This window comes from Rhopalosiphum padi, unplaced genomic scaffold (assembly GCF_020882245.1).
Source record: "Rhopalosiphum padi isolate XX-2018 unplaced genomic scaffold, ASM2088224v1 scaffold1, whole genome shotgun sequence".
Classification (NCBI taxonomy): domain Eukaryota; kingdom Metazoa; phylum Arthropoda; class Insecta; order Hemiptera; family Aphididae; genus Rhopalosiphum; species Rhopalosiphum padi.
In genome coordinates, this window is record NW_026869996.1 from 12,168,814 (window position 1) to 12,196,380 (window position 27,567).

Consider the following 27,567-nt stretch of genomic DNA (forward strand, 5'->3'; position numbering starts at 1 on the left):
GACAAATATCAAAAAGTAACTCACTGAATACCGATTAATGGTTATTGTAATACACATAAATATTATATAAACACTATCATGTAGGACAAATCACAAATATATATTAGATATTATATTATAAAAAATAATATTGAAATCATAATAGGTACAAGGTTATAAAATTAATTTGTAAAGTTTAATTTTATTGGTAACAAAAAAATACATGTTAACTTAATTAAGTAATACTTACATAGTGTATTTTATATGTAACTATCAGGTGCATATACAGGGGGGGTTTCACCCCCCACCCCAATTTTTTTTTATGTACGCGCCTGGTAACTATACTAATAATAATAAATAATAATTTATAATAATTCATCACTTAATCTAATTTAGTTATTCTCTATCAAATTATATAAGTTTTAGAGATAAAACCAATAATGGAAACGGAAATTTAATAACAGCAATAATTTAATAAAGTAATGTAAATAATTTTTTACCAAGGGATACCTAGAATATTTTCCATTTACAACAAATACTCCGATGTGATACACATCGAGTGGCCTATCAAATTAAACTACACGATTGTAAATTTAAATAATCTATTTTTCCAACTTGTTGTACTAAAAAATGAATAAATGTTTGAATTCCTCAAATAATCGAAAATAAATAACAAATACACAATATTCGTAATTATTACTATTTTCCATACACATACGTATGATGTTACGTTTAGACTTGATACACTTAGGCGTACTTACCTTATATTTGAGTCGTATCGATTCTCTCCGCCGAATTCTGCTATGAAATTCACTAACACTATGTAAGAACGCGTTTTCTTTGTCAATTGCCGTGCTACCAGGCAATTGGCATTTCGTTGACAAAGATTTTCTTGAATTTTTTGACGTGGGAGCCATATTGATTTGTTATTTTACGACGGCGCACAATTTTGAAATAAACGGGTGTTACGACTTATTGTTAAAACATAAAACAAATTTAAAAATATCAATAAAACACTATGTTATTCAGAATATACGACCAAAACGTTCGAAATGAAACACAACAAATTATACTACACTCAAATTATGTAAAATAATAAAAATATATCTGTCTAAAACCTTAACTAACGTAAATGGCATTACTATTATTTGTTATTAATAATTAATAATTATTATAATTTTTTATCACATAGGTAAATACACGTCGATAAAAAACAATGGTATAATAGTAACGGATTTTTTTCGAAATTTTCCTATGATAACACAGTTATCGTGCGTGTTACAGTGTCGCCACTGCTAGTGATTTCTCTATTCAGTGTTCACCTACGGCGATAAGAATAGCGGTAGATAATACAACCGTGGTTGTATTGTTGTTGTCTGTCGGTATTATTTTGAAATATTTGAAGCATGTTGATACTACCGGGCACCGGCTCAGCGGCTTGTAACTCGTGTATTCTTAATTCTTATTTTGTCTGCAAAATTCTAAATGTATACAGTGGAACTGACTGACTTTTATTTAAATGTTTTTCTCCATTTAATTGATTTCCATTACTTCACTGTTTAAGTTTATTGTCATCAGACACAAATACATAAAAGTGGCTACTGATTAAACTATTTGTTAAAAACTTATAAATTTCTCAATCGTTTTTCTTAGATTCACTTAAGCTATACTACATTTATGAATGACTAATTTTAGTTTTAAATTTTATTAAATAGTAATTGAAATATATTTTTTTTTAAAATGCGCATTAAATTAAACCTTTTGCAACTGACACCGAATAGGAATCCAGCCATTTATTGGCTTCATATAGACATGACTTACATTAAATTAATAAAACAACTTAAACAAAAAGTACAAAAAGTGTTAAATGAACCTCGTGATATAGAATTATGTTTTGATAATGTACCGTTTCTGGATGAAGATGATATCAATGCAATTAATGAAAATGAAGAAATAACGTTAGTATACTTTTAACCCGTTAATGATCACATAATATTTTTTTTTTAGATTTGTTTGTGTGGGTTGAAAAAATTTCACAATACAAAATATTTTAAAATTACCACTCAAAATTGCTATTTTGTAATTTATAATAACTATTAATGTATGTATTCATATAATTATTTTATTTACCTTGTATGAGTACATTGCATATTACTTTATAAATAAAATTTATTCAAATTAAAATTTGTTACCATGATTAAATGTTATGGTAATGGTTATGATAAGCTAATCGGTATTACTGACTTGTCTTACAGATAATGACCTAAAGCTAAATATTTATAAATACTCTGAGAGATTATTTACCCTGCTATAACCAGTAACAAACTAAAATCAGTAGCTTATAAATGATACTTATTATTAGTTAGTTTACTACCTAATTGTTTTTTTAGTGTTATAGTGAAAAAAAGAAATATTTATGATGAACCAAAATACACCCAAACTGAATCAATTATTATAGACGACGATATGATTCCTAATAATACCAATGGAGTTTTATCTCCCTTTCATAAAGTGGTTGTAGAACCTATTAATGATATTGAAAATTCAACTTCATCTGAACTATTAAAAAATCCTAAAAAAAGAACACGCAAGAGGACACATAAAAAAAATAAAAAAAACCTTAAACCTGTTGAAAAGGTAATTTTCTTAATTCGTAATATAATTTATTTTATACTTATCTTATAAAAAAATAATTAATTTTTCAGGATTATGTGGGTTCGTTATCTGAAACTTCTATTGTGTCCTCAAAGGAGACTTGTAAAATGCACAAACGTTTTAAATTAGATAATGTAGAAAATCTTAATCAAGAAGATAGTTCTCATTCCATACATTCTGAAGAAGAAAAACTTGAAGTAACAAGAGAAGTTTTTCGTTGTGACTCTCCAGCTCTGACTTTTAGAGAACAAAAAGATACAAAGCTTCCTAGTATGTTACATTTATTTAAAAAAAATTTACTTTAAATTCATTATTACTACTTACCATTTAATTTCAGTTTGGAAAAATGAAAAACCATTAAATATTAAATTCCACAAAGTTCCAGTATTTGTACGTGGTCAAACATGCACACCGATAACTTCTACACAAAATAAGAATTACACTGAAAATGAAAATGAAAACAATAAATCTAGTGATAGCATCACAAGTGAACATTGTGATATGTTAGTTGTAGATTGGAAGAACATGTCACAGATAAAAATAACAAATATTACTGAGTTACAAATTTATGATTTATTACAATTCAAAGCAAGTTTTTATTATTGTATTCCGCATATAAATATATTTAATTATAAGCTTAACATATTTTTGTTTTATATGATTACAGATTATGTCCATGAATGAATGCGGTGAACCCCATTTGTCATCAGTTATAACTGCACGTTTAGATCACATTTATAAATGTACATTACATATTCAAGTACTTTGTAAGTTGATAACTAAATTATTATTTGGTAAAATATGATATTATTTATTTATTACTTTACTTATGAACATAAATGTTATGGTTAGATTATTATTTTTTTATTTTATTATTAATTTGTTTTAGCTGGAATTAAAGAATTTATGACAATTAATCCAAAATTCAAAATGGATGATGAAGAAGATATTGGAACTCAGCGTGAAGTCGAATTTGATGATCTTTTTGAAATTTTTAAACTTGTTTAATCTGTTTGCTTGTTTTATTTGTATATTTTTATTATCAATGTATCATGTATGAGTGAATTGTTCATGTTTTATATAAATTGACAAATTATCTCTATTTTTTGTTTAAAATTATATTTTAAAGTTCTAACTTCTAATTTAAAGACTCGCACAATAACAAGTATATATAATATTAATTAAAAAGAAAAATAATTATAAAACATGTCCTCTTTCACATAGCTTATTATGTGTAGTACAAAAGGAAAACAGTGTGTAACAACAGATTTATAATAATAACGACATTATTTTAATCCATAACAAATATTTTCTTAAAAACATAGATAGTGTTTTTATTTTCTATTACTGTGTAAGAGCAATGGTGTAATCAGTAGATACTTTTATTTAGTGAATTTCATAGTTTTTATTTTAAAATTGCTATAATTTAAATTGCATATTTTTAAAATGCTCATAATAAAATTGAAATTTAAAAAAAAAGCCTATGAAATTTATTTGGTAATATTCATAATTTTAAATTGGAGTATTTGTATTCCTGAAAATCTTGACATCTTACTATTGTAAATTTTTGAATCATTTGCAACATTTTTATCACATAAATAAAATAAATCTACAAAGTCACAAATATTAGAAAAAACTAGTACCACTCATTAATTTTCCATTAAAGGACTGAAAAAAATAAAAAATGAACAATTTTTTAAAAATTAATCAAAGACTAACTTTGATGCTTTAGATTTTAAACATCCATGAAGCAATACCACAAGAGAAAAAATGGAAATAATGTATTATTTTCATCATAACGCAATTTTTAAAAATTTCTTTTATTTGGTTTTTTTGTTTTTTACGTTGTTAAGTTATTTCCTAATTCAATTTCCTTAACACTAAGTTCATACTAGAAAATATTTCTTAGATTACTTATCTCTTGATCAAATTGAATAAGTAAATACTAAATAACTATGCAAAAGCCCAAGTATTTCGAGGGGTGTTTGAACACACAAAACACCCCCGTGTATGATCATAGAATATAAATTGTGTGTCATGATCACGAATTAATCTTCATGATCTGTAGTACTATCACAGAATAGATTATTGTGGTAGTAGTGACGTTATGTAATTATGTACTAGACAGTAGTGTTTAAGAATGGTTGTAATATTGTAGATAGTACTATCTACAGCCGTTGCCGTCCGATTGGTGTCTAACACGATTAAAGATAAGTAAGTATAGGTGTCTAATCACTATTCACTAACCAGTAATAGGTATAAAAACAATAAAAATATATTGGTATTCCGCTTTTTTTATGCCTACATTCACATTCGTCAATCGACACAATCCCACCCGACTCTATATGCTTTGGATGTTCAGAGCATTACTCGTATACATTACACCTCCCGTTTCATAATCATCCATCAATTATTCCTACTCGCGGAGTATTTTAAACAATTTTTTTCCGGAGTATGAAAAAAACCTCACGACATTCGAAGGTCAACCACACAAGTGGTCCGGTGGCCACTTCAATAATTAATGTTCCTGTATAAATAAATATATAAACTACTATTATGAGTTTATGACGTTCATTTAACTATATTAATTTGATTATTGGCTCACTTTTTAATTATTTTGTATTAGCTTATTGTATTTTGAACTCTTTCTCTTGGTAGGTATCTAAAACCATAACTTTTTGTTTTTAAATTTTAAATATTATTCATAATTTTTAGACTACCTATAACTGGTATTGAAATATGAGTCTCACAGACACTGTTGGCAAATGTGCAGCAATTGCAACTATTGGAACATTCTTTGCTCCTGTGTAAGTACATAGTTTAATTTAAAATATTCAGTATTTTATAATATTTGATATTGATAATTGGATTGGACACATTTTAAAACCCTGTTGCCTATATTTTTAAATTATATTATTATTTTTTGAAAAAAAATTTCTCAAAAACATACAATGTTATACTTCACAGTGTTTTAAGTATTGATTGTTCATTACATAATTTAAAATAGTATTTTATTTCAATTATACTAATACTTCATATAAACCAATATAACATTTTAATTCCTATTAGGTTCCAGTTTATTACCTAAGTGCATATTATTAAAAAAGTTCTTAACAGTAAAATAATACATTAATTTTAGTATATTAGTAAAGTTACTCATATGATGATTCCTTTGCCTTTTTTTTTTGATTTTTTTCATATTTTAGTTGTTCTATATTTAAACAATAAATAAATTATGTTACGGACACTGGACAGTGTAAATTACCTGTAACATATAGAAATAATTTAAAAAAATAAAACATCTAAACATGTTTTTTAAATATATTTAATCGATGGTTAAATGGTTATGCATATTTGAACAAATTATAAGAATTTTCATCAACTACCTAACAAATATATTTAAAAATATTTCATATAGGTAATTTGACAGTTTTTTGTTCTTTTCTAGTACTATATGTCGCCTTCCTAAAAGCGTACAACACAAAAGTTATATTCAGTAGAATCAATATTGTATTGTTACCTTTAATGTAATAATATATGTAGATTTTAAATTAGTTGCCTTTGAAATCAATACTAGGCTCTAGAAAATATTGAGATCATTAACCTGCTAAATCAATAATAAGACTTAGATTAATATTTTAAAGTGTTGATAGTTAATTAAGCAATGAGCTAAGTATTTTAAATGAATACTTAAAAAATATTTTAAGCAATAAAATTGAAGTACCTAAATGGCAAAAATATGTGCTATAATACAGAGAATAATCTCATGACATCTTATGGGTTATTAATCATGTATTAAAGTATAATATTGATTAAAGAGGAAAACGTCATTTATATTAATAGTGCTATTACGTGGACTTGAACTTTGAAGACTATTTACAGTTGTTAACTAAAAAGGATTATAAAATAATTAAATTCATGTATAATCTTATTTAAAGAATCAAATTATTAGTATGTGATTAGTAATAATTAAAAATATATTAATTTGTTTATTTAACTATTTATATAATAGAACAGATATTGATAAAAAAAAAAAAAAAACTAAATTGTAATAATATCTTAAAAAGTTTCAAAATTAGCACAAAACTCTAAAAATTAAAAATAATCAAGAAAAAATTTTTATTCTTAAAAATAATTTAAGTTTCCTAGTTACGATATATGTTAATTTAATAGTAAATAGGTCAATACTCAATAGTAATAAAATAATTTTGAATATACTATAAACAATGACAGTACATAGATTAGAATTTCAGTAAAATAAATTTATATTTTTAAAAGAATATCTATGCAGTAAATGTTTAATTTAAAATATGTATGATATTTAAATAATAAATATTTGTTATTTTGTTGGTGTATTGGTGTCAACTAATTTTAAATATATTCCAAAGCATATCCATTTATATAACTTCTGACAAATACATATCCTTAACATAATTATATAATACTATATGATTTTATCAATCTTTAATTCTATTTAAATATAATTATTTTATTTAAAAACCTTTATCAAAACTTTAATGTGAAACGTTCAATGATAAATAAATTAGTCTAGAATGTATTTGTATTGCATATTATATATTAATTTATATAACTAATGTTATATTGTATTTAAAAAAATATATATTTTTTTAAACCTTTTTTTGTCCAGTTATACTGAACTTATCTTATTCTAATAGCTTACCTATTATAACCTTAATAAAATAAGACAACAATATTTTTATTGGTTGGCTATACATTTTTAAAATTCAATAATTTACATTTCACTTTTTCAGTCTTATATGTCGAGATATAATAAAAAATAAAAGCACCAAGAATGTTGATCCTACACCTTTTGTTGGAGGTATGGCTATGTAAGTATTGTATTGATAATTTTTATTTATTTGTTCATCTGTTCACTTTAATTTAATTTGTTTAGGTCCATACTTATGATCAAAAATGGAATACTCATGAATGATCCTAATATTATACCAGTTAACATTTTTGGATTTATATTGAACTTGATTTATTTTTTAGTGTTTTATTTTTATACTGCTGATTCGGTAAATAAATTACTGTTATTTTTAAACATTTAATGTTTTTCTAAATATTATATTGCTTTTGTATTTATAGAAACCATTATTTTCCATGTTAACAAAAGCTACATTGTTCACTGGTGTATTATGGGGATATTCAACAATTGAAGATGAAAAACTGATTGAATACCGTTTTGGAGTTATTCTCACTGTATTAATGTTAACACTAATTGGATCTCCTTTATTCTCTTTGGTAAATTATTCTAAGTGCTTTATTTAGAGGAAGATCTAGGATGTGTAATTGTGGGTAGGGAATGATCAAATATCAATATAGATTGATAATCATATGTTAAGAATAAGTTAAATCTTGTGTTAACCATCAGTGGTGCCCTAGATAAATTATATTTGGCGTCCTTAATCATAGGCAGACATTAAGGGGGAGCTTTAGGGGCTTTTTTGCCGCCCTGAGGCACTTGCCCTAATTGCCCCTCTCTTTGCACAGCTCTGCATGAACTCCTTCCACACTTATTATCTAGATCTGACTCCATTAATATTATTTAAGTAAAATTACCTCATAAAGAAACCTGTATAGCTATTTAAGTTTTTAGGTAAATTGTCTTATTATTATTATTTTTGCAAAAAATATCATTGTCCATGTTTATTTCTTGTATACCCTTTTTGCACAGTACATTACAAAATTAATTAATTTTAAATTAAAACTAGATTAATTATATTTTGATTATAATGTGTTTAATTGTTTTATCATGCAAATAGTTTTTGAGACTGATATCAATTTACCACCAGCATTCATAGTCAATTCTATATTCTGGCACACGAAAGAAGGAATCTGTGCTTCAACAAAAATGTGTCCGTTTTTGCATATATGTAGTAGCATGTTGACTGGTATGTCAGAGTTAAGGAGAAATAATACATCCCTTACTTAAAACTAGTTCTTCTCTGTAGGCTAGAGCAGCGGTTCCCAAACTTTTATGACCACGGAATCCTTGAAAAATAGTTTGTGTTTCGTGGAACCCCCTTTTTTTAAATAATATAAAATAATTTTCTCAATTATCACATACATCTGGCAGAACCTTCGAGATTGTCTCTCAGAACCCTAAGATTCCGCGGAACATACTTTGGGAAACGCTGGGCTAGAGAATGATACCTATTGAATATTAGTAATATTAGTAATTAGTAATAATTAATAAAAATTGATGTTTTCTTATATATTATCATTTATTTTACAGAATAATATTATTAAAAATAAAGATGCATCAATGCTACCTTTTCCAATGATTGCTTCTGGAGCTTTTGTTGGATTCTTGTGGTTAATATATGGGTTGTTAATAGACAACATTTTCATCAAGGTATAATTAAAGATCCTATTTTAACGTGCATTTATACTAAACGTCTTTCTTTTTTAGGTTCAAAACATAGTAGCTGTTATATTGTGTTTGATACAACTGGGATTAATATTCAAATATCCAAAACCAGAAAGCAAGAAACGTGATTAATGAACATAGTTACCTATTTAATGTAGCATGTATTTATGTGTACTGTGATTATCTTATGCATCCTGCAATATTACATTTATATAATATCTTTACATTTCCATTATTTTGAGTACTAGCTTATATAATTAATTAGTTAATTACAGGTTACCTATGTATTTTTCTTAAATTCCAAAATGTGATGTTAAAGTACTAGATATTAACTTTGTGCCAGTGTCATTTTTTGTTTTAAATATAATTATATTTACTGAATCTTATTATACAAATAATCAAAATCATTCCAATAAACTAAATTAATTTAGTTACCTATTTCACTGTTTTTTAGTTAAAATTATTAAAATCATGAATACAATTTTAGATATTATATATCTTTTAATAAAAATGTTCTCAGCAGTTATATCAAAAACATTTCATAAAATGTACCTACTAATCTATAAATAAGCTAACAGTTCAAAATCATTTTTCATATTTCAAATGCAATGATATATCATTAAATTTAAATTTAACATATCCGTTTAGTGACTTATTTGGTATCCACTATTCTATAGAGCGTTACTCACTTGACTACTTTTTTATTTTAATATTATTAGTTAAGGCAATAGCTCCAAACCATAGGCGTGAGCACAGGGTATGCAGAGTATGCGCTTGCATACCCTGCGGCCAGATGCTTGGGGGCACATGAACAATGTCTTAGTTCATTATTTGGACTGGTAAGTAGTTAAAAAATGCTAATACGATATCGAAATGGAGTATGGACTTGTTTTTTAAAATTAATTTTGAAAAAATGAAAAAGGGGGTGGGCAAATTTTATTAGCCGCAGACCATGCGAACAATGTCTGTGCACGCCTATGCTCCAAACCCACGGACAGCGTTGTTCAGGGGTCACAATTTTAATTTATGCCAATAGGTACCTACGCATCAACATTAAGATTTGTATATTATTATTATTATTACCTATTATATAATACATACTAGTAACATCTTTATTTCTAGTTATGCAATTACTTACCTATGCTTAATCAATAATAACCATTAACCCCCCACACCCAATGACCTATGTTGCTAATGCCAAGAGCCTTTTCTCAATAAAAAATAATAATAATAATAACCACAATTCTATTGCACTGCAATTTTATTTATTAGACTTTTATCATAAACAAACTGGGTCACTCTTTACTCGCTCGCTACCTTGAGACATGTTGGATAATGAAGCCAGAAATTATAATAATAAAATTTGATTTTTAAAAAAATGTAAAAAAGGCCCAACTATAATTTTTACGATATTCATGTACTATAATTATAGTCACCATTACAACAGTATCGCGAAAAAATAACGCCATAATATGAGATTTTGAAAAATTAAAAAAAAAATGTGGGGACAATAATTAATATTTAATTATTATTATAGTGTTTTTATAAATAAATAATTAAAAATATAAAATTAAATATTCCTCTTGATGCCGAGGAGATATTTAAATATTTTGAAAAACCTACCTACATGAGTGAAACTATTTATCTTTCATTACCAAATAGTTTGTTTATTTAAAAAATCAAATTTATATCAATAATTCAATATGTTTTAAAAATAATTGTGCAAGGTAAAGGAAAAATAGTTTTTACGTGGTTATAAAATTATGATAATGAATGAATAAAATAATAAAATAATAAATATTGTAAAGTAACCATATTTATAGCTAATAACGTCTGTATGACTGTATTTAAAGCTAAAAAGATAAAATTAATATAAATATAATAATAATAATACATTATGTTTTTAACATAATATTACTCGGCTTGTCCGGCGTATTGTACCAATGTACCTACCAGGCACGTAGTCAAGGGGGGAGACGGCCGGCCCACGCTAAATTCGATGTGGCCTTAGGTCGGCCCACCCAACTTAATTAAAATTTTAGCTCAATCTAGACTGCTCAACTAGTTTCAACACCTTTTTGGAGGAGTATAAAAAATAGTATACTTAATTTGACAATAAGTAATACTCGAATACAATTAATTATATTATTTTATAGAGATAGCCATTCTGTAATCTGCATTTTGTGGTAAATTGTGTCGGTACTATAATACGTGTATTGTTTACTAACTATACATAACATACCAATTTACTATGTCTATGTTACATTCTTATCGGCTCTATTCACGGTTATTATTTCTTATTAAGAGAATGTCAGTGCAATATTTATTTTCTCTATCAAACCAACGCGTGACACGGATAAAACGCTTTTCACCTAAAATCGTTTTTTTATGATTTTAGAGTAAAATCATTTAACAAAAATGATAGAGGACAATGTTTATGAGAGAATGGCATTTTGTTTTTATATTTTATTTTATATTCGACTTTCAAAAAAAAAAAAATGTTGTACATTTAAATGATGTTTAAATTGTTTTGAGATAACATTAATGTGCTCCGTCTAGTCCGTGACACGATGTCAGCGATGTCACCACACTACCACAGCATTTTGATGTATATAATAAATATATACATATTATATCACCATCAGAGCCACAGTCAGCAGTGACGGAACCAGAGAGGGCGATCGTTCCCCCCCCCCGTTCTGTCAAAAAAAAATAGTTTGAAGTCCTTGATTTTAGTTTTTGACTTAATTATACTTCAAGTGGTAGGTAATAAAATTATAGTGATATCATTTTTTTATTACTATTACTATAAAAAATATTTTTTTTGTTCTATACGATACTGTATGAACTAGAAAGTAACATATTTGCAATTCGCTTTGATTGGTCGGCCTGTGACCTATTTAGAGCACCAGGCTGAGCCTTTTCACTCTGAATGGGGTGTTACAGGATAGTATTTGTCAGGTTAGGCTAGGCGTGATAGGTGTGGGAATTTGCTGGTGGATAAACTATGTTGGAGTGTTTTTGCAAGACGGAGTGCCTCTTCTTTGAGTGGTGGAATATTAGTGGATTTTAAAAGATTTAGGTTTGATACTGTATTGTGGGCGTCGGTTATGATGCGTAGTGTTGTGTTTAAAAAGTAACATATATGTAGGTATGTACCTAAATAAATACTTTATAGTGGACCTGTCGATCGACCACATCGTCACTAGATGTCCTAAATACGCCGTAGCTCGGAAAATATTCAAAAATTCATCTTCTCTCCGACTTGCCCTCAGCGAAGAAAACACAGAAGCTATATACAAATTTTTTTACTTTATACATTTAAACAATAAGTTGTAAATATTTATAATTTTACATTGTTATAACTTTCTGTAGGCTAATAACCTAAGCTGTTGAAGCCTTATCATTAATAAAAAAAAAAAAAAAAAAATACTTTATCAAAATTAATGTGTGCCCTTTAAAAATCGCCCCCCCCCCTGTTATCTTGGTCTGAATCCGCCCCTGACAGTCAGGATATAATATATAATTATATTATAATGGACCTCGTTCAGTACCGTCGTTGACTCGAAAGACATGCCGAAAACGTTGTTTGTGTGTTTCCGTATAATCTCATTCGCACGATATTTGTTTTTTTTATATTATTACAATATCCCGTTGAGACGTCTCCGACACACCGACATAATATTTTTGTACGATCGCAAAATTCCATTTGCGATTTGGACGGGCTGCCGCTTTATCGGTCGCCGTATTATTTTTGTATAATATGCGTCCCCCCGATTGCGTTGGGCCGTTCGTCGAAAACGAATTTCGCGTAAACGTCGTACATCGGCCCGTTTTTACGCATTGACGTGCGTCCGAGTGTGCCACCACTTCATACACGGCAGCCCACTCGGCGATGTTAATAAACGTTTCGGTACGTGTTTAATATTCGTAACGTCGATGTACGGCTTCTTTGCCGGTTGTCCCGTCGCCGCCCGTCAACTTCTCTATACGCGCTCCACCGCTTGTCGTTACCTTATTTGTACGTGCAATGCAGTACAGTCTCGCTCTAACTATACGCGGTTATATGTATATGACGTTCCGTGTGTACATCAAGCAGTAGTCGGCCGCGTCGTTACGCAGGTGACGATTAACCGCCGAGCTCTCGTAAATTAGTAACGATTCCCACGACCGCTATATACATGGTGTCGTTAAGCCCGTCAAGGCGGTGGTGCTCATCGTTGTCCACTCCGGGTATCGCTATATAATATTTAGTCACCGCGTCGCCGTCGCCGCCGGATCGCGCGATTGTAAAAGGCGGGTGTCGTATTGTTGCGCCGGTCCGTGGCAATCTATTCGACGTCAAACGCTTTAGTACGTTTTTAATGTTTTTATATCACTATATAGCTGTAATGCTGTTAGGTACATCGCCGCCCGCCGACTTTTATACCGTTTTTCGTTACCTTTGTACGTGCGCGATGCAGTACAGTCTCGCTCTAACCATACCGCGGCGCCCCTGGGCATATTATAATTTATCCTTACAATTAATAATATTATAGTAAGTATAATATTCGAACGTCGAAGAAATCCATAAGCTGACCTCCTCGCACTTAAAACGCCGCTGTATTGTTCCCTGGTAGATCCTTGTTGCTAGTGTGTACGTCCGTCCTTTGGGATCCGTTCACGAAAACTGACTGCTCTCACATACAGAGGAAGTCCAGAGGGGTTTCTTATATCATGTGCCGCCAATATTTTAAGAATAGAGCATGTTAAGCACGATTACCTTTCTGTCTCTATATAATAAGCTTGGACTGATTTCCTTGGTTGATGTATAGTATAGACGTATGACAGCAAATCTATAGTGGTTTTGAGTAAGCTATAATTAATGGTTATATTGATGCTCCCTCCTTACTCTCCCAAGTTAACTTCAGAGTTCCATCTCGTTTTTATAGATCACCGTGACGTGCCGCCCCTGGGCATGTGCCTACCCGTGCCCCCTCTAAATACGAGTCTGGCCGCAGAGGCGGAACTAGGCCACAATAACGGGTGAGGGGGGGTCGATTTTTAAAGGGCAAACATAATAATATCTATGATATCTATGATTCGTACGAAATACGAATAATTAACTACGAAATAATTACGTTAAAAAATTAAGCCAGAGACGATAATGGGGAAGGGGCGATCGCGTGTATACCGTTATCTAAGATGTTTCGTGTCCATCAAGCAGTCGATCGCATACGTAACGATTCATTGTAGAGCTTTTGTAAATTACTAACGATTTGACGCGGTACGCATCGGTCGACGGTACTAAGTACAGGCACCGCACCGATGACCGGTCTGCGCCTTACCAACCGCCACCACGGGCAACGACGACGTGACACCGACGACTCTCCCGCACGCCAAAAAGGCACAGCGCAGGGCTGGAGGACAAATGGGTCCGGACGAGTACCGGCCGCTATGCGTCTCGCTTTCTTGCGCGAATCGTCTTACCAACAACATACATACTACATTCTTTTTTATGCTGTCGTCAACACCTGTCATGGTGACATTTGACAACTAGCTATATTGTGTATCGTTGTTAATCATCAATAAAATAATAACAATAGTAATAATACATCGTACGAATAGTGAAATTCGTGTTGTTCTTTTATCCTGATTCCTGACCGGCTCACCGCAGACACGCCGAGCACCTATAGTCTATACCGCCGTAACCGCGTCAAATATATATGTACGTAAATTGTATAGATACTTGTACGTTAGGTCGTTATATTAAGGTTATATGGTCAATCCCAGTCACGGAGCATTAGTAATTAACCCGTGAAATACACACAAGATAATTAATATTATTCGGATATTTGGAAGATTTAATTTTTAACATCACACAAATAAATACTATACATATTATATTCATCTAATATTTATGTAAATAAAATATATGTTAAATGAGTACATTTATTAATACTTATTATCAATAACATTACCATATTTTAAAATCTCGTATTTTTTTTTAAACTTTTTAGACAATATTAATTTCGTTTATAAAATAATACATTTGTTGCTATCAGTGCTTGATTTGGAAAAAAACTAGAAGGGGGACTCAGTGGAAGTTGGATGAACGAGCATTCCATACAAAATTCAATATCACATTACTGTGCGGACTTCGGAGCAAAGCCCCCACATCACCTTCAGTCACCCATAATCCCCAAAAATCATTAAATGTATTAAACAAAAATATTTTAAAATAAAGAAACACTTATTAATTTATTACACATCATCCAATGACATTATAATTTAAATTACGATTTATAAAGACGTATAACATGTTATTAATAACTCATAAATACACCTACAAAAAACTTATCATGTATTATTACATATAGGTACGAGTATACACCAATAATACACCCGTATTTTGCGACACAAACGTCGTCGAGAAACGGTTTTATGGTATACAGCACAACCCGTGGTTGAAGATATAAGTATGACGTCAAAGTTTAGCTACGGAGAACAACAAAAATAATATAAATATATAATGCAAATATGCAATTTATTGAATAAAACAAAAAACAGTATATTGTACATCGACAAATGGGCTTCGAATCAAACGTATATTATATACGTGTACATTTAAGCAATAACAATAGAATAAATATCACATTATCACGTACATCGATCGGCGTCCGCGACCTTATGTGTGCAAAAAAAAAAACGAAGAAAAACGTCCGGGGGACTGTCGTCGGCGGTCGTACTCGTTACCGCGATCGCAACCGCTGTATGAACGCAAACGGCGAAAAAATCGTATATACGCACGGCTTTCAAAAGACGCAAACTTACGAAAAGAACGGGTTGGAAAAAACTCTGGAAAAGTCCTTAAAATCCTGTGAAAAGTTTGTACATAATAAATAATTGTTTAATATTTTAACTTTTAATTTTTTGTCCGATAGAGGGGATTTTTCCGTTCGGTGTGGGGGGGGATGCACGGATAAGGTTCTAGATTCTTCTTTTCCTTTTTATTATTATCATTTTTATTATTCTTATTCCTAATTTTATTATTATTATTATAATTATTTTATTCTTATAATAACTTTTATTTAAATTATGCGTTTATCGGCGATTGCACTATTGGGGTTTCTACGGTTTCTTGTTATCTGTCACAGAACACCGGATATAAAAGGCCCGGCGAAACGACCAGCATTGACATTCACTGCCTGTTCTCCGTCGTAGCAAGACCCACCCCGGGCAGACTTGCGCGATAGGGAAGGCATCTGGTATCTATATTTTTTAATCAAAAATTAATTAATAAATTTAATTTTTTTTGCCTGCACATTATATTGCTTGTACTCGTATTATTAAATAGTGATTTTATTCATATCTACATTCATACATATTCGCAGTTCTAACATTTCCTTAGCTCAAGCTCTGGTATGCACAAACAAAATTTTATTTTTTCTGTTTCCGTGTTATACGATTAACAACCATTCGTAGGAATAATACGTTATTCGTAAGTGTTCAAGTATGTTTACCAAACAGATAGTATATTCGTAAAACCCCCGTTTCCCTGCGTGTTATCGTCATTGTCGACATATTATGCGCAGAGCTACGGCGGGTTACGTTCCGCAGAAATGACAAGTCGCGCGTACGTCTTATCTAGCGAGCATATGGCACAGTTCCAGTGACTCGTCAGAGTTCCGCGTTACGGGTGTATCGCTCTCGATTGAGCTGCCCGTCTCGTGTGCCGCTGTAATGATCTGACAACGCGTGCGATTCGATTCTGATCCGATTATTCGGTGGCTGTGACGTCGTTGAATGACATACGAATCTGTTCGAAACATTGTACACATTACGAAAACGTAAATTTTTTTTTTGTTGGTATTATTTGTAAAATTGTAACGTATATAATTGTTTATTATACAAGATCTTTTTTTAGTAATACATATATCCGCGTTCATTTATATATTGTGTATTTGTGTCTTAGATTTACGCATATTACACAACCGGAAATTCGTGAAATGAAATTGTATGCTACATATAATGTCATTTTAATTTATATGTGAGAGTATACTCCATTTATTGTTTTATGTCAAGTTTGCAAGTATATTATAAAAACACTTCAGTTAAAATTTTTGGCTCAAAAATCGTAGGTTTCTTTATTCATTCAATATTCATTAGGTATGATAATTGTACTTCATTACATTAAATTTACCTTTAATAAACCCAAAACAATTTTGATTTTGCGCATTACCTCGTTTTACGATATTCTTTTTAAAAACAGAAACAACGCAAAAAACTGTTAATTTTGTATTCAATTTTATAGGTACCTATATTTAAACAATTAAAATAATAACGAATAAAAAAAATAACATTGATATATATTATGTTGTGGAAAACCGATGAGATTTTGTTTAAATTATACGGCCACTGGTCACATTGATATATTATATTCTCATTGGCTGAAAATTTGTCACAAGCACGTTTAATTATACGTGCGTTTTGATTTTGACATACATCAGGTACAGCGAACGGATGTATCATGTATATAGTTTGCGACGACGGCGAATGCACGTGTAAATTATACTGCGGACAGGACTCAGCCGCCGCACAGGTCCTGACTCCTGAATACTGATACCGTGTAACCAGTGGCGGCTCGTGGGGTTCGTTGAAGGTGGGGCACAAATATTTCCTTCTTTTTCCACTATGAGAACTTTGAACTTACCATCAATTCCTGTTGATTTTTTAAATGAAATAAAAATTTCACACTTAACAGAATTATTAGAATGAACAAATAATAATTAATTGTTATCTTATCATGTTTTCAAAACCGGCGACGGTCGACAATAACAATACGAAGGCAATAGAACCGACAAAATATTATAAATCGTAATAGAAATAGAATTCGGGCACAATCCGATTGTGCCTGGCAATGCCGTATTAATTCGTGTCGAAAAGTGGGGGAAATCTAGTACTGTTTATCGGATTATCCGGGCACAACTTCGTTGTGCCCGTCGCCCAATGCGTATATATAGTATACACGTACCGTATCTAGGAGCACCCGTATTTGATAAAACATTGTTTTCGATAATATTCAAACTACCAAGTACCAACTTATATCATGATGAAAGAAAAACTTATTCAATATTAATTTTAATAATTGAATATACATTTTTCTTCTTTCTTCTCAATTTTTTAGGTGGGGCACGTGCCCGTGTGCCCTATAGCACGAGCCGCCACTGCATGTAACCCATCATCGTCCTTATCAGGTATTAGGTCGCCGCCGATCTCGCGCACCTGCACCGGCTGCACCATACCCGGAAACAGCAGCTGAGTCAACACTGCTGACATTTTTATTCCAAACGACTCACCCCGTACCGTCTTTGCCATCAACACGTCCTCGCTATCGCAGTCATCACTATCGGGTCCGAGTCGTGGACTAGTGGTCCCCGCGCGTACCAATAGCCGCTGTATGGTCCGTCACGTTGCGATAGCGATACCCATCGCGGTAATCCAAACATATAGGACAACCAACAAGAAACGGAAATCCAAACGGCTTCGAGCGGACATCGCGCCACCAAATCTTTTAGTGTACTTATGTGTGACCAATAAAATAATAATCATTACGATTATTATACGATTGCACGTCACACATGTGCGTCGTTACATTCCAAACGTCGATAACGATTGTGAGCTGCGTGTCATACTACTCATACTGTACAGTAATCGCCGTCAGCTTATTATAATGATTTCATTTTTGTCTTATATTTGCAGATTTCTCTATCGGCAGTGATAGATCTGTTCCGTACGCGAATTGTTGAAACTTGAAGTGCATCACGACGGTAGCTCGTACGCATAGTCAATACGAACATAATTTTATATTCGGTTCTTCCCATCATCATATTATATTTTGCGTAGAATATATAAATAAATGATGCGAGATATATGTGTACAATCATAGACATCATGCACACGGCGGGGCTCGGCCGGAGGTAGGAGGACCGACAATTTTTAGGGACCCGGCACTACAGCAGTACAATCGGAATAATCGGATGGATATTGTCATACATTTAATTATAGTAATAGCCACCGCGATAGCGTCGCGGTCATCCAAACACAGGACAACCAAAAATAAACGGAAATCCAAACGGTTTCGAGCGTATAGGTACATCGCGCCACCGATCTATTATTGTGCTTATGTGTGATCAATAAAATATTAATCATAACGATTATTACGACTGCACATCACATGTCATGTGAGTCGTTACATTTCAAACGTCGATAACGATTGTAATTTGTAAGCCACGTGTCATGATTTACAATAATCTGAATAATCGTTAGTATATTATAATGATTTCATTTTTGTCTTATATGCAGATTTCTTTATCGGCGGTGTCGCGGTGATGTATCTGTTCCCTAAACGAATTGTTGAAGTGCATCGCGAGGTTTGCTCATACGCATAGTCAAAAGGAACATTTTTATATTCGGTCCATCCCAATCATCCCTTGTAGAATATAAATAAACGATGCGAGATATATCTGTACAATCATAGACATGCACACAGTGGGGCTCGACCGGAGGAATCTAAGTAAAAATGTACGTGGTAAAATTGTCCAAAATTAACTAAGTAAAACACCTCGTTTAAAAATATTTTCAACATTCATTATAATAATATAAAAAAAAATTAATAATTCTTTCGTTATTGCTGTATATTTAAAAATGTCCAAAAAAACCAGATAATTAACACACACATAATGCATAATTAAAATTTATAAATGTCAATGATATATGCATTTTAAGAAGTTTTCAATACTTTTTTCGTTATTATTATACTCCTCACAAATTTTTTTTTTAAATTTTCCTTGCGTATTAATATATACATTTTTTTTTGCCGGAGGTTATCCAATATCTCCGCCCAATTTTAACTTCATCGACTCCTAATATTCAAATCGCATCTTTTCTATGAGTAACCAAAGATTTGGATGTGAACGATTTACTAATTTATAATTTATTTACTATATTATTATTTATATTAGAGCATTTTTCTAAAATTATATTAAAATCATTCTCATACGTCTTTTGATTCTTGTTTTTTAACAAACAAAAAATAGCTGTAATAAAAATTCCTCTGACCTGTACGCAAATTGACATGGATAACTAATGTGTTACAGGGTGTTCCCATTTTATTATATTACGATCATTAATTTTTAGATTTTGGAAAATTTTACAATGGACATTCTTGGTTTCGGACATTTTTTTCCGGAAATTTTTACTGTGGACATTTTTGTATAATACCCGGCTGGAGATAGGAAGACCGGACACTGCCAAAACTTACATAGGAGTTTTTTTTAAAACAGTGGTTTTTAGTGACCCTTGGCCCTACGTATCAAATATTTGGATTTTCGTGATTTTATTGATATAAAAAGATAGTCCAACGGTCCTTGTTGAACGCTACAACGTTTTTACGGTAAATAGAAATTTTGTATACTGTTATTATAGTTTGACTTGCATACAGCGGTCACTTTGTACGTTTAAAATTAATTGCTAAATATCGATAACGGACACTGTACGATATGAATAAACCAGAAAATATATTTTAGAAGATAAGTTTAAATTAAATTACTTTAAACTGTAGATGGTGAATTGTGAACGTAACTACATAGTTACTAATACATATTAGTCATGAAGTTTGGTAACACAGTAGAGCATATCCTATATACTATATTGAACCAAAACCATACATCAATTTGGGCCCGTGTGTTTAAAAATTAAATGGCCCTCTGTTCTCTTTTCAAAATTTTTATCATTGGGCCCACTATTATGGATTGGTGCCCTGGGCCTGTGTGTTTAAAACACGCAACGACCCAAGTTGTGCACTAATACTAAACTATATCCAAAAATTATTAAGTATGATTATGATTATACCATTTTAAAATTATTCGTTGGCAGTGACTATTGTACAGGTAAAGTTACTATAATCCTGTATGGACCGGTTACGAGTACGGGATACCGTTGGGCGTCAGTCGTTTCCGCCAAAACGAAAAAGGTTTGATTTTCATTTCCGCCAAATCTATTTCTACCTATATTATTGAGCTGGAGTTTGAGAACCCCTAGTCTGTCTGTAGTGCTATCGACCATCGATGTACATGTACCATGTAGATAAGCCAAGGTATATTGAAGATATCATAAAGAGATAATTTATTTTAAACGTAGAAATACCTACATAATATTACAAATAAATATAAATCGATTTAATCTATATCAGGTGTAGATATTTCAGCAGTGTCTGTGTTATCGGGATCGGAGTTCTGTGATCGGATCTGTGGTAACAACGACGAAATTAGGAGTCTACATGAATCGTGAATAATATACGTCTATTAATTATTGAATAATATATTGGAATATTATATGGAATTCATAACGAGTAAACGTGGTAAAAAAATGATTGTGATTGATGGGTTCAAATTTAATTTTTCGTACAAATCTATTAGTAAGTCAATTTTTCAAAGTTAATTTTTGGGGGTCAATGAGAACCACCTCCTCGTGATAGCCCCTGGGTAACTCTAAATGGTTCTCAAACTATAATTTAGACAGGTAGGTAGAAATAGATTTGGCGGAAATGAAAATCAAACCTTTTTCGTTTTGGCGGAAACGAAAATCGAGTTTTTTGGCGGAAACGACGACCACCCATACGGTTTTGCGATCACGAACGGGTAAAATTATATGGGTTTCTCATAAGAAACTGGGTAAAATTGGCGAGTAGTGTGGGTAAGACACTGTTGCTGTGTTAAGTGGGTTTCAGGTAAAAAATGTGAAGGTAGACAAGATAAACACAATAAACTATGTTTATTTTCTTAGCAGTAATTTAAAAATTATTAATATGTACCTATTTAGGTTGAAAATCGACATACATTTGAGTTATTTGTATAGAAAAAGTAATGAATATAAGAAAAAGAAATAATAAACAAATTTATTTACTATCAATTGCCGCAAACTTGAATATAGATCGTAATAACAGTAAAATAATATAATATTGGGAAAACGTGTCAGATACAAAAACACTGAAGTTTTTTTCCACACAGACAACACATAAAAAAATATTGATAAAGCAGTTAAATGTTTAATAATAAAATTGATGACGCGTGCATATATTTTTGAACAAAACGGAAATTAGAATTTTGTAATAGGAGACAAAATGGTACTTTTAGAACTGATACTATTTGTTTTTTTTTGTCTGTAGTGAAGATGTATGTTTTTCCATTGTATCTATGCTTATTTGATGTCTACCACTGTGACTGGGCAATATGCCACACATGACTCACCGACATCAGTTGTTTTTTGATTAATTAATGCAAATGAGTGTGTTAATAATAATTAAATAAATATCAACGGCGATGGTTCGGAAACGGTCCATACAAATTTATTGTGAATACAATAATTACCTTCTTTTTAACATGCACGTACTCCACGAACCAAATTATATTACCATCTAATTTTATAATGTAATTGTATAAAATCTGTTATTTAATTACTGCAGGGTTGAACATTAACTAAAAAGTAATACATTTAACATTTATTTTTATTTTTCTAACATTAAAAGTAAATATAACGACAATTAAATAGGTAACTACATCTTAAAGCAAGACGTAACAGAATCATATGATGTATAGTTCAATACCTGTATAATGTCTTCATCGATTAAGAATATCACATATAATTCGGCACAATAGAAGGTTTACAAATGGAAGTGGGCGAATACATACATCTCAGTACCTAGGCTTATTCATTGCATGTGTTATTCAATGGAAAGTATTATAAAAAATAGTAGTGAGACTAGTTATAACAGAAACATGTAAAGAAATAAGTTATGATTTCTAGATGAGTAATTGATATCTAAAATGAATACCAACGACATATTGTTATAATATAAAGTTATTAGATTAACAGAAAGAGAAAGAGACAGACTACAAGCTTAGTTAAAATAAATTCTTAAATATGATATTTTTTAACATTTGAATTTTATTATTGGTACAAAAATAAAAATAAACATACATTATGTATATGTAATATTAAATGTTGATATTTTTTAATATAAATTATATACGTAAAGTAAAAATAAAGATTTGGCATATTATATAAGTTATATTTAAAGAGATTATTAATTAAGAAAATATTAAATGTTAACGAATATATTAATACATTTTTATCTTTTAATATGATACAAAGAAGACATTTACTTAAACGATAAATTAGAATAGTCAAATAAAGCTAATTGAGGCACAACATTAGCATATCCCCATATAGTGTTTAAACATTAAATAATACGTTATATCTTATAAATACCATTAAAATATTTAAAATTATCACGCAATTCTATAATCGGTTACATCGATTAGTATAAATGTTACAAGTCTCTCAAAGTCATAACTCAAAAGTAATTAGGTATCACAAGAGTTGAGTTTTGACTTAAGTAAAAGTAGAATTTCACAAAAATATTACCATAATGTCCTTAGCTATATAATATATTACTTTGAAGTATCTTCGTTTTTACTATTGATTACATTCAATTTTAACTGCTTTTGAAATCGGATATGTTGAAAAAATTTCTTATCAAATATTTTATTAGCTTGACTATTACATATTTGCCATATATTCGATACCGGTTATTACGACGGTGCCACTCTAGTTTCCGGTTTTTAATATTATTCGAACATAATGAATGACTGCGTGTTTTAACGTTTTTAAAAATATCTATACAACTATGTATATATCTGTATATTATTAACAATTTATACGTACAAATATAGTATAAATGCACTTTCTTCTCGATGCCAATTTTCTGTTTTTCATTATTTTATATATAACAATTATACGTAGGTATAAGATATGCATTTTGAAAACCTGATTAACGCCATGTCATGCACAAACAAATAGAAAAAAATTGGTTTGCGCCCAATACATTTAATAATATATGTATAGGAACATCAGTCCTTGTAGTAAATAGGTTAAAATATTTTGTTATATAGTAACGATAACGGTGCAGCAGAGACTTCAGCGGAAAAACGATATTATTTGGAAGTATTAATTAACGGTTGCGGAAATCGAATACGCGCAGTACATATAATATAAAATAATAATAACGGTTTGTTCGGGGACCACGTTATATACATATTACATATAATAATTTAATTCCGAGCACATATAAAAAAAATTATCGTGCCTAATAAACCGTATGATGTTTGTGCGATATAGGTGCAGAGTTAATGCATGTGCCTATATTGTGCCTATATATTATATACACAGGCCACGGGGTGGTTCTTTTACCGCAAACTATCGGGTAATATCACGAGTAAAGTAATTTTTGAATTACTATTTTTATGAAACGAAGATATGAGTACTATTTTACATTTTTCTACATATTATATTGGTTGATTTGAGATAAAAAGTAATCGCGATTACTCACAACCTGTATAATAAACTCCGCGATGGTGGAACAGTTTGAGTCATAATAACAACAAAAATAAAAATATAATAATAATAATATGCATTCGGCTGCAGCAAGTTGGTCGTCGGAGATTCCGGTCACGAGAGTTTATCGTTGAGGTGACTGACTATAACATGAAAAAGTACCTATATACTGCAATGCGCGTTGGGTAAATCGGCGGTGCATTGTCCAGCGCAGAAACCTTCCCATTGTGCCGATCGCGTATGGTGATGGACGACGATTATAATACGCATGTAGGTACGCATATTGTGTCCGTACGGGGGCCGTGGCGATCAACTCGTGTGATCGTATGTAACAATAATAATACATAATATACCTATAACGATGAAGCGTAGTAATAATAATGGTTTGTCGAATCATAACGGGTCTTTTCCATTATTATTTAACGAACTCTGCGACCGATGTCGACGGGCATGGCGAATTTTGCCGGACCGTACCCACGCGGACTCTAACGAAAAGAAAAAAACGGATCACTAAACGACGGTGTTACGACGAAAAAATAAAGATATTCTACGTTATAATTATAAAAATATAAAAAATACCGCAATCACGATGCATCCTATCATTAAGCAAAGGAACGGCGATAATATATATGTAGATATATATTAAAAGTTTTTTATTTCGAGAAGTGAAATTTTTTTTGTAGTTTAAGAAATATGCAAACAACGATGGGTATGGTTTTTTTAAACTTAAAATAAAAAAAACACTGTGCTATTTTACAGGTAAATATGCATAACCAACCGTCCGATTTATATCACGCAAAAAAACGATAAAAAAAAATATATATATATAAACATATACACAAGTCTTATTATAGGTTCAATTATAAATTATTACCCTTATTTCTAAATCATTATGTAAATGGAAAAATAAAAAACCGAACAAAAGCAAAAATCATCAATTATTTTAATAATCACGATAGTGACTATAATGATTATAATCTTCATAGACCCATAGTAATGTTTTTACTTGAAAATTTGTTAATTTGTAATAATTATACTACAAAGTATTTATGGTCAATAAAAATTGATAAACATTTTTATTATGAAACAATTATAAATAATGTATAACTATAGATTAGATACCTAGTACAAAATATAGCCTTCATTTGTAAATTACTAAATTCAGAAATTGCATAAAATAGGATAATGCAATAATTGATCCAGAAAAAACAAACATTAAATACGGTGCTATATCGGTATATTTCAGTTTAGTGTACCTATCGGTCACGGACAAATTGACATAAATAAACCTAGTATAGCTTTAAATTAACTAATTAGACCGAAATTGGACGTAGCACTTTTCTCTAAACTTTCCTGTTTTTAAAAACAGTCACCAAAACTCATCAAAATCATTTTTGTGTAATTTTAGGGTCTATAAGCTACAAAAATAAATAAATTCCCTTTGGTTGTATATTTGAAATTTTGAAAAAAAAAACTAAATCAAAATTATTATAATTTATTTAAAAAAAAAAAATACAGTTAATTTTTTTAAATTATATTTCTGTAACCAATGACAATACAAATAAGAAATTATTCGATCGTCATGAATCAAAACTAAAAAAAAGAAGCTACCTTTAAGGGTTTAAAAAAGTAGTTAAAACACCCCTGGCTCTCAAGGAATCTATCGATATAACTTTTAATTTTTATTAAATCGGTCCAGTATAGTTTCTGAGATAGATCATTTGATAATACAAACCATTTCATGAACAGATTAAAAACAATAAAAACTAATATCAACAAAATCATATGTCATTGTCTATATAATATTCTTACCTTTAAATTTGATAATAGGTAAATTTACTCTAATATTAAAGCTAACATTACAAAATGTATTCTGCTGAATGACAATTTGTTATGACTTATGATGTACGTTAGTAAGACAGGGACAACACATGCGGGTATGGTGTCCTCTTAATATCAAAATAATCATAAAAATACACAAATGGTATAAAAATTATTTGCAAAGATATAATATAAAAATTCGTATAGTTAGTGAAATACGCGTGTTTAAACCTAATAAGTAAATTAAATGTGTGGAAAAATAAGGTAATGACGATGACTGAATTTAAAAATTTTAATATATTTATATATAATAAAAATCTTGTAAAATATTAAAATAAATACCTACAATATGAACTAATATGTATAGTAAACCTTCCTTAGCGATAAGTTTATTTTTTAAATATGTATGTATTTGTACCCTGGAGTAGATGTAATAAGTGAATATGAAATAAAACAGCGGATTGCTTGACAAACGAAGCCACTAAAGTGGCGACACTACCTCTATATTGTTTTTATTTAATTTCTAACCGTTTAGGTTAGATTGTGTAATTTTGTGTGTTAGTTATTTGAAATTAATATTTTAAGCATAATTAGACATGCGTTTAAAGCTTTGGTTTTAATTTGATGTTATTAGGTAAGCCAATGATGGTGACTAAAAAGTATTTAATCAATTGGGAGGAGAAATTATAATATTATCCGAAAATATCTCAGCCCTCAGACCAAGAAACAACACGCAGGCGAATATGATGGTGTATGGTTATGGTATGGTCAATATGTTATGCAAGGACTTAAATTTATTTAGGTACTTTGAATCGCCATTTTTTTGTACTATAGACAGTCATGAGTTCAATGTTTATGGTAGCATATAAATGTTTTATGAATTTGTTTATAATAACCTCTTTAGTTATACAACAATAAATTATGATAATATATAATCCTATATATTATATTATATTATATTATATAATCCTTAATAATTATTTTATATTTATCAAAAAATATAACTATTTATGCAAAAACTAATTTAACAATAGTTTAGTAAATTTATTTGGGATACAGACCACATATTATGTAATACGTGTATTGTTAAAAATCATTATCATTAAGCACTTCCTATTAAAGTTGTTTATCATTATTTATGTAAAACGATTCGTGCGAAAAAAATTCGCAAATGATAATATTACAATCATTCATAAAAATAGTATAATATATAATATATTTGGTAATTATACTAAATATAGTTTAACACATTTTTTGTTTATTTTTTTATAAATATTGATGAG

The 27,567-nt window shown here is 30.2% G+C and overlaps 2 protein-coding genes and 1 long non-coding RNA gene across 9 annotated transcripts in view; 2 read left to right on the plus strand and 1 right to left on the minus strand.

Annotated features, from left to right (window-relative positions):
• Positions 1 to 310: 310 nt before the first annotated feature.
• Positions 311 to 27,567, minus strand: part of LOC132931425 (uncharacterized) — a 32,425-nt gene continuing 5,168 nt past the window's right edge. Inside the window, exons 3-4 of one of the 5 annotated variants that reach the window (XR_009662607.1) lie at positions 2,959 to 3,076; positions 311 to 950 (exon numbers count right to left, since the gene is read on the minus strand). This is a non-coding gene — a long non-coding RNA (uncharacterized LOC132931425). The other 4 variants (XR_009662606.1, XR_009662610.1, XR_009662609.1 and 1 more) reach the window with 4 other exon arrangements.
• On the plus strand, positions 1,720 to 3,736 carry LOC132931423 (uncharacterized). Its single transcript, XM_060997419.1, has 6 exons — positions 1,720 to 1,937; positions 2,370 to 2,616; positions 2,685 to 2,904; positions 2,972 to 3,222; positions 3,302 to 3,401; positions 3,524 to 3,736. The coding sequence occupies exons 1-6, from the start codon at positions 1,720 to 1,722 to the stop codon at positions 3,640 to 3,642; spliced, it is 1,155 nt and encodes a 384-aa protein (XP_060853402.1). The 3' UTR covers positions 3,643 to 3,736.
• LOC132931307 (sugar transporter SWEET1-like) lies at positions 4,879 to 9,466 on the plus strand. Of its 3 annotated transcripts, none has more exons than XM_060997371.1 (7): positions 4,879 to 5,173; positions 5,350 to 5,441; positions 7,407 to 7,484; positions 7,550 to 7,673; positions 7,744 to 7,899; positions 8,894 to 9,013; positions 9,071 to 9,466. In XM_060997371.1, the coding sequence occupies exons 2-7, from the start codon at positions 5,374 to 5,376 to the stop codon at positions 9,158 to 9,160; spliced, it is 636 nt and encodes a 211-aa protein (XP_060853354.1). In that variant the 5' UTR covers positions 4,879 to 5,173; positions 5,350 to 5,373; the 3' UTR covers positions 9,161 to 9,466. The 3 variants fall into 3 exon arrangements, with proteins under 3 accessions (XP_060853354.1, XP_060853352.1, XP_060853353.1); XM_060997369.1 differs by having other exon boundaries at positions 4,880 to 5,288; XM_060997370.1 differs by lacking the exon at positions 4,879 to 5,173 and having other exon boundaries at positions 5,295 to 5,441.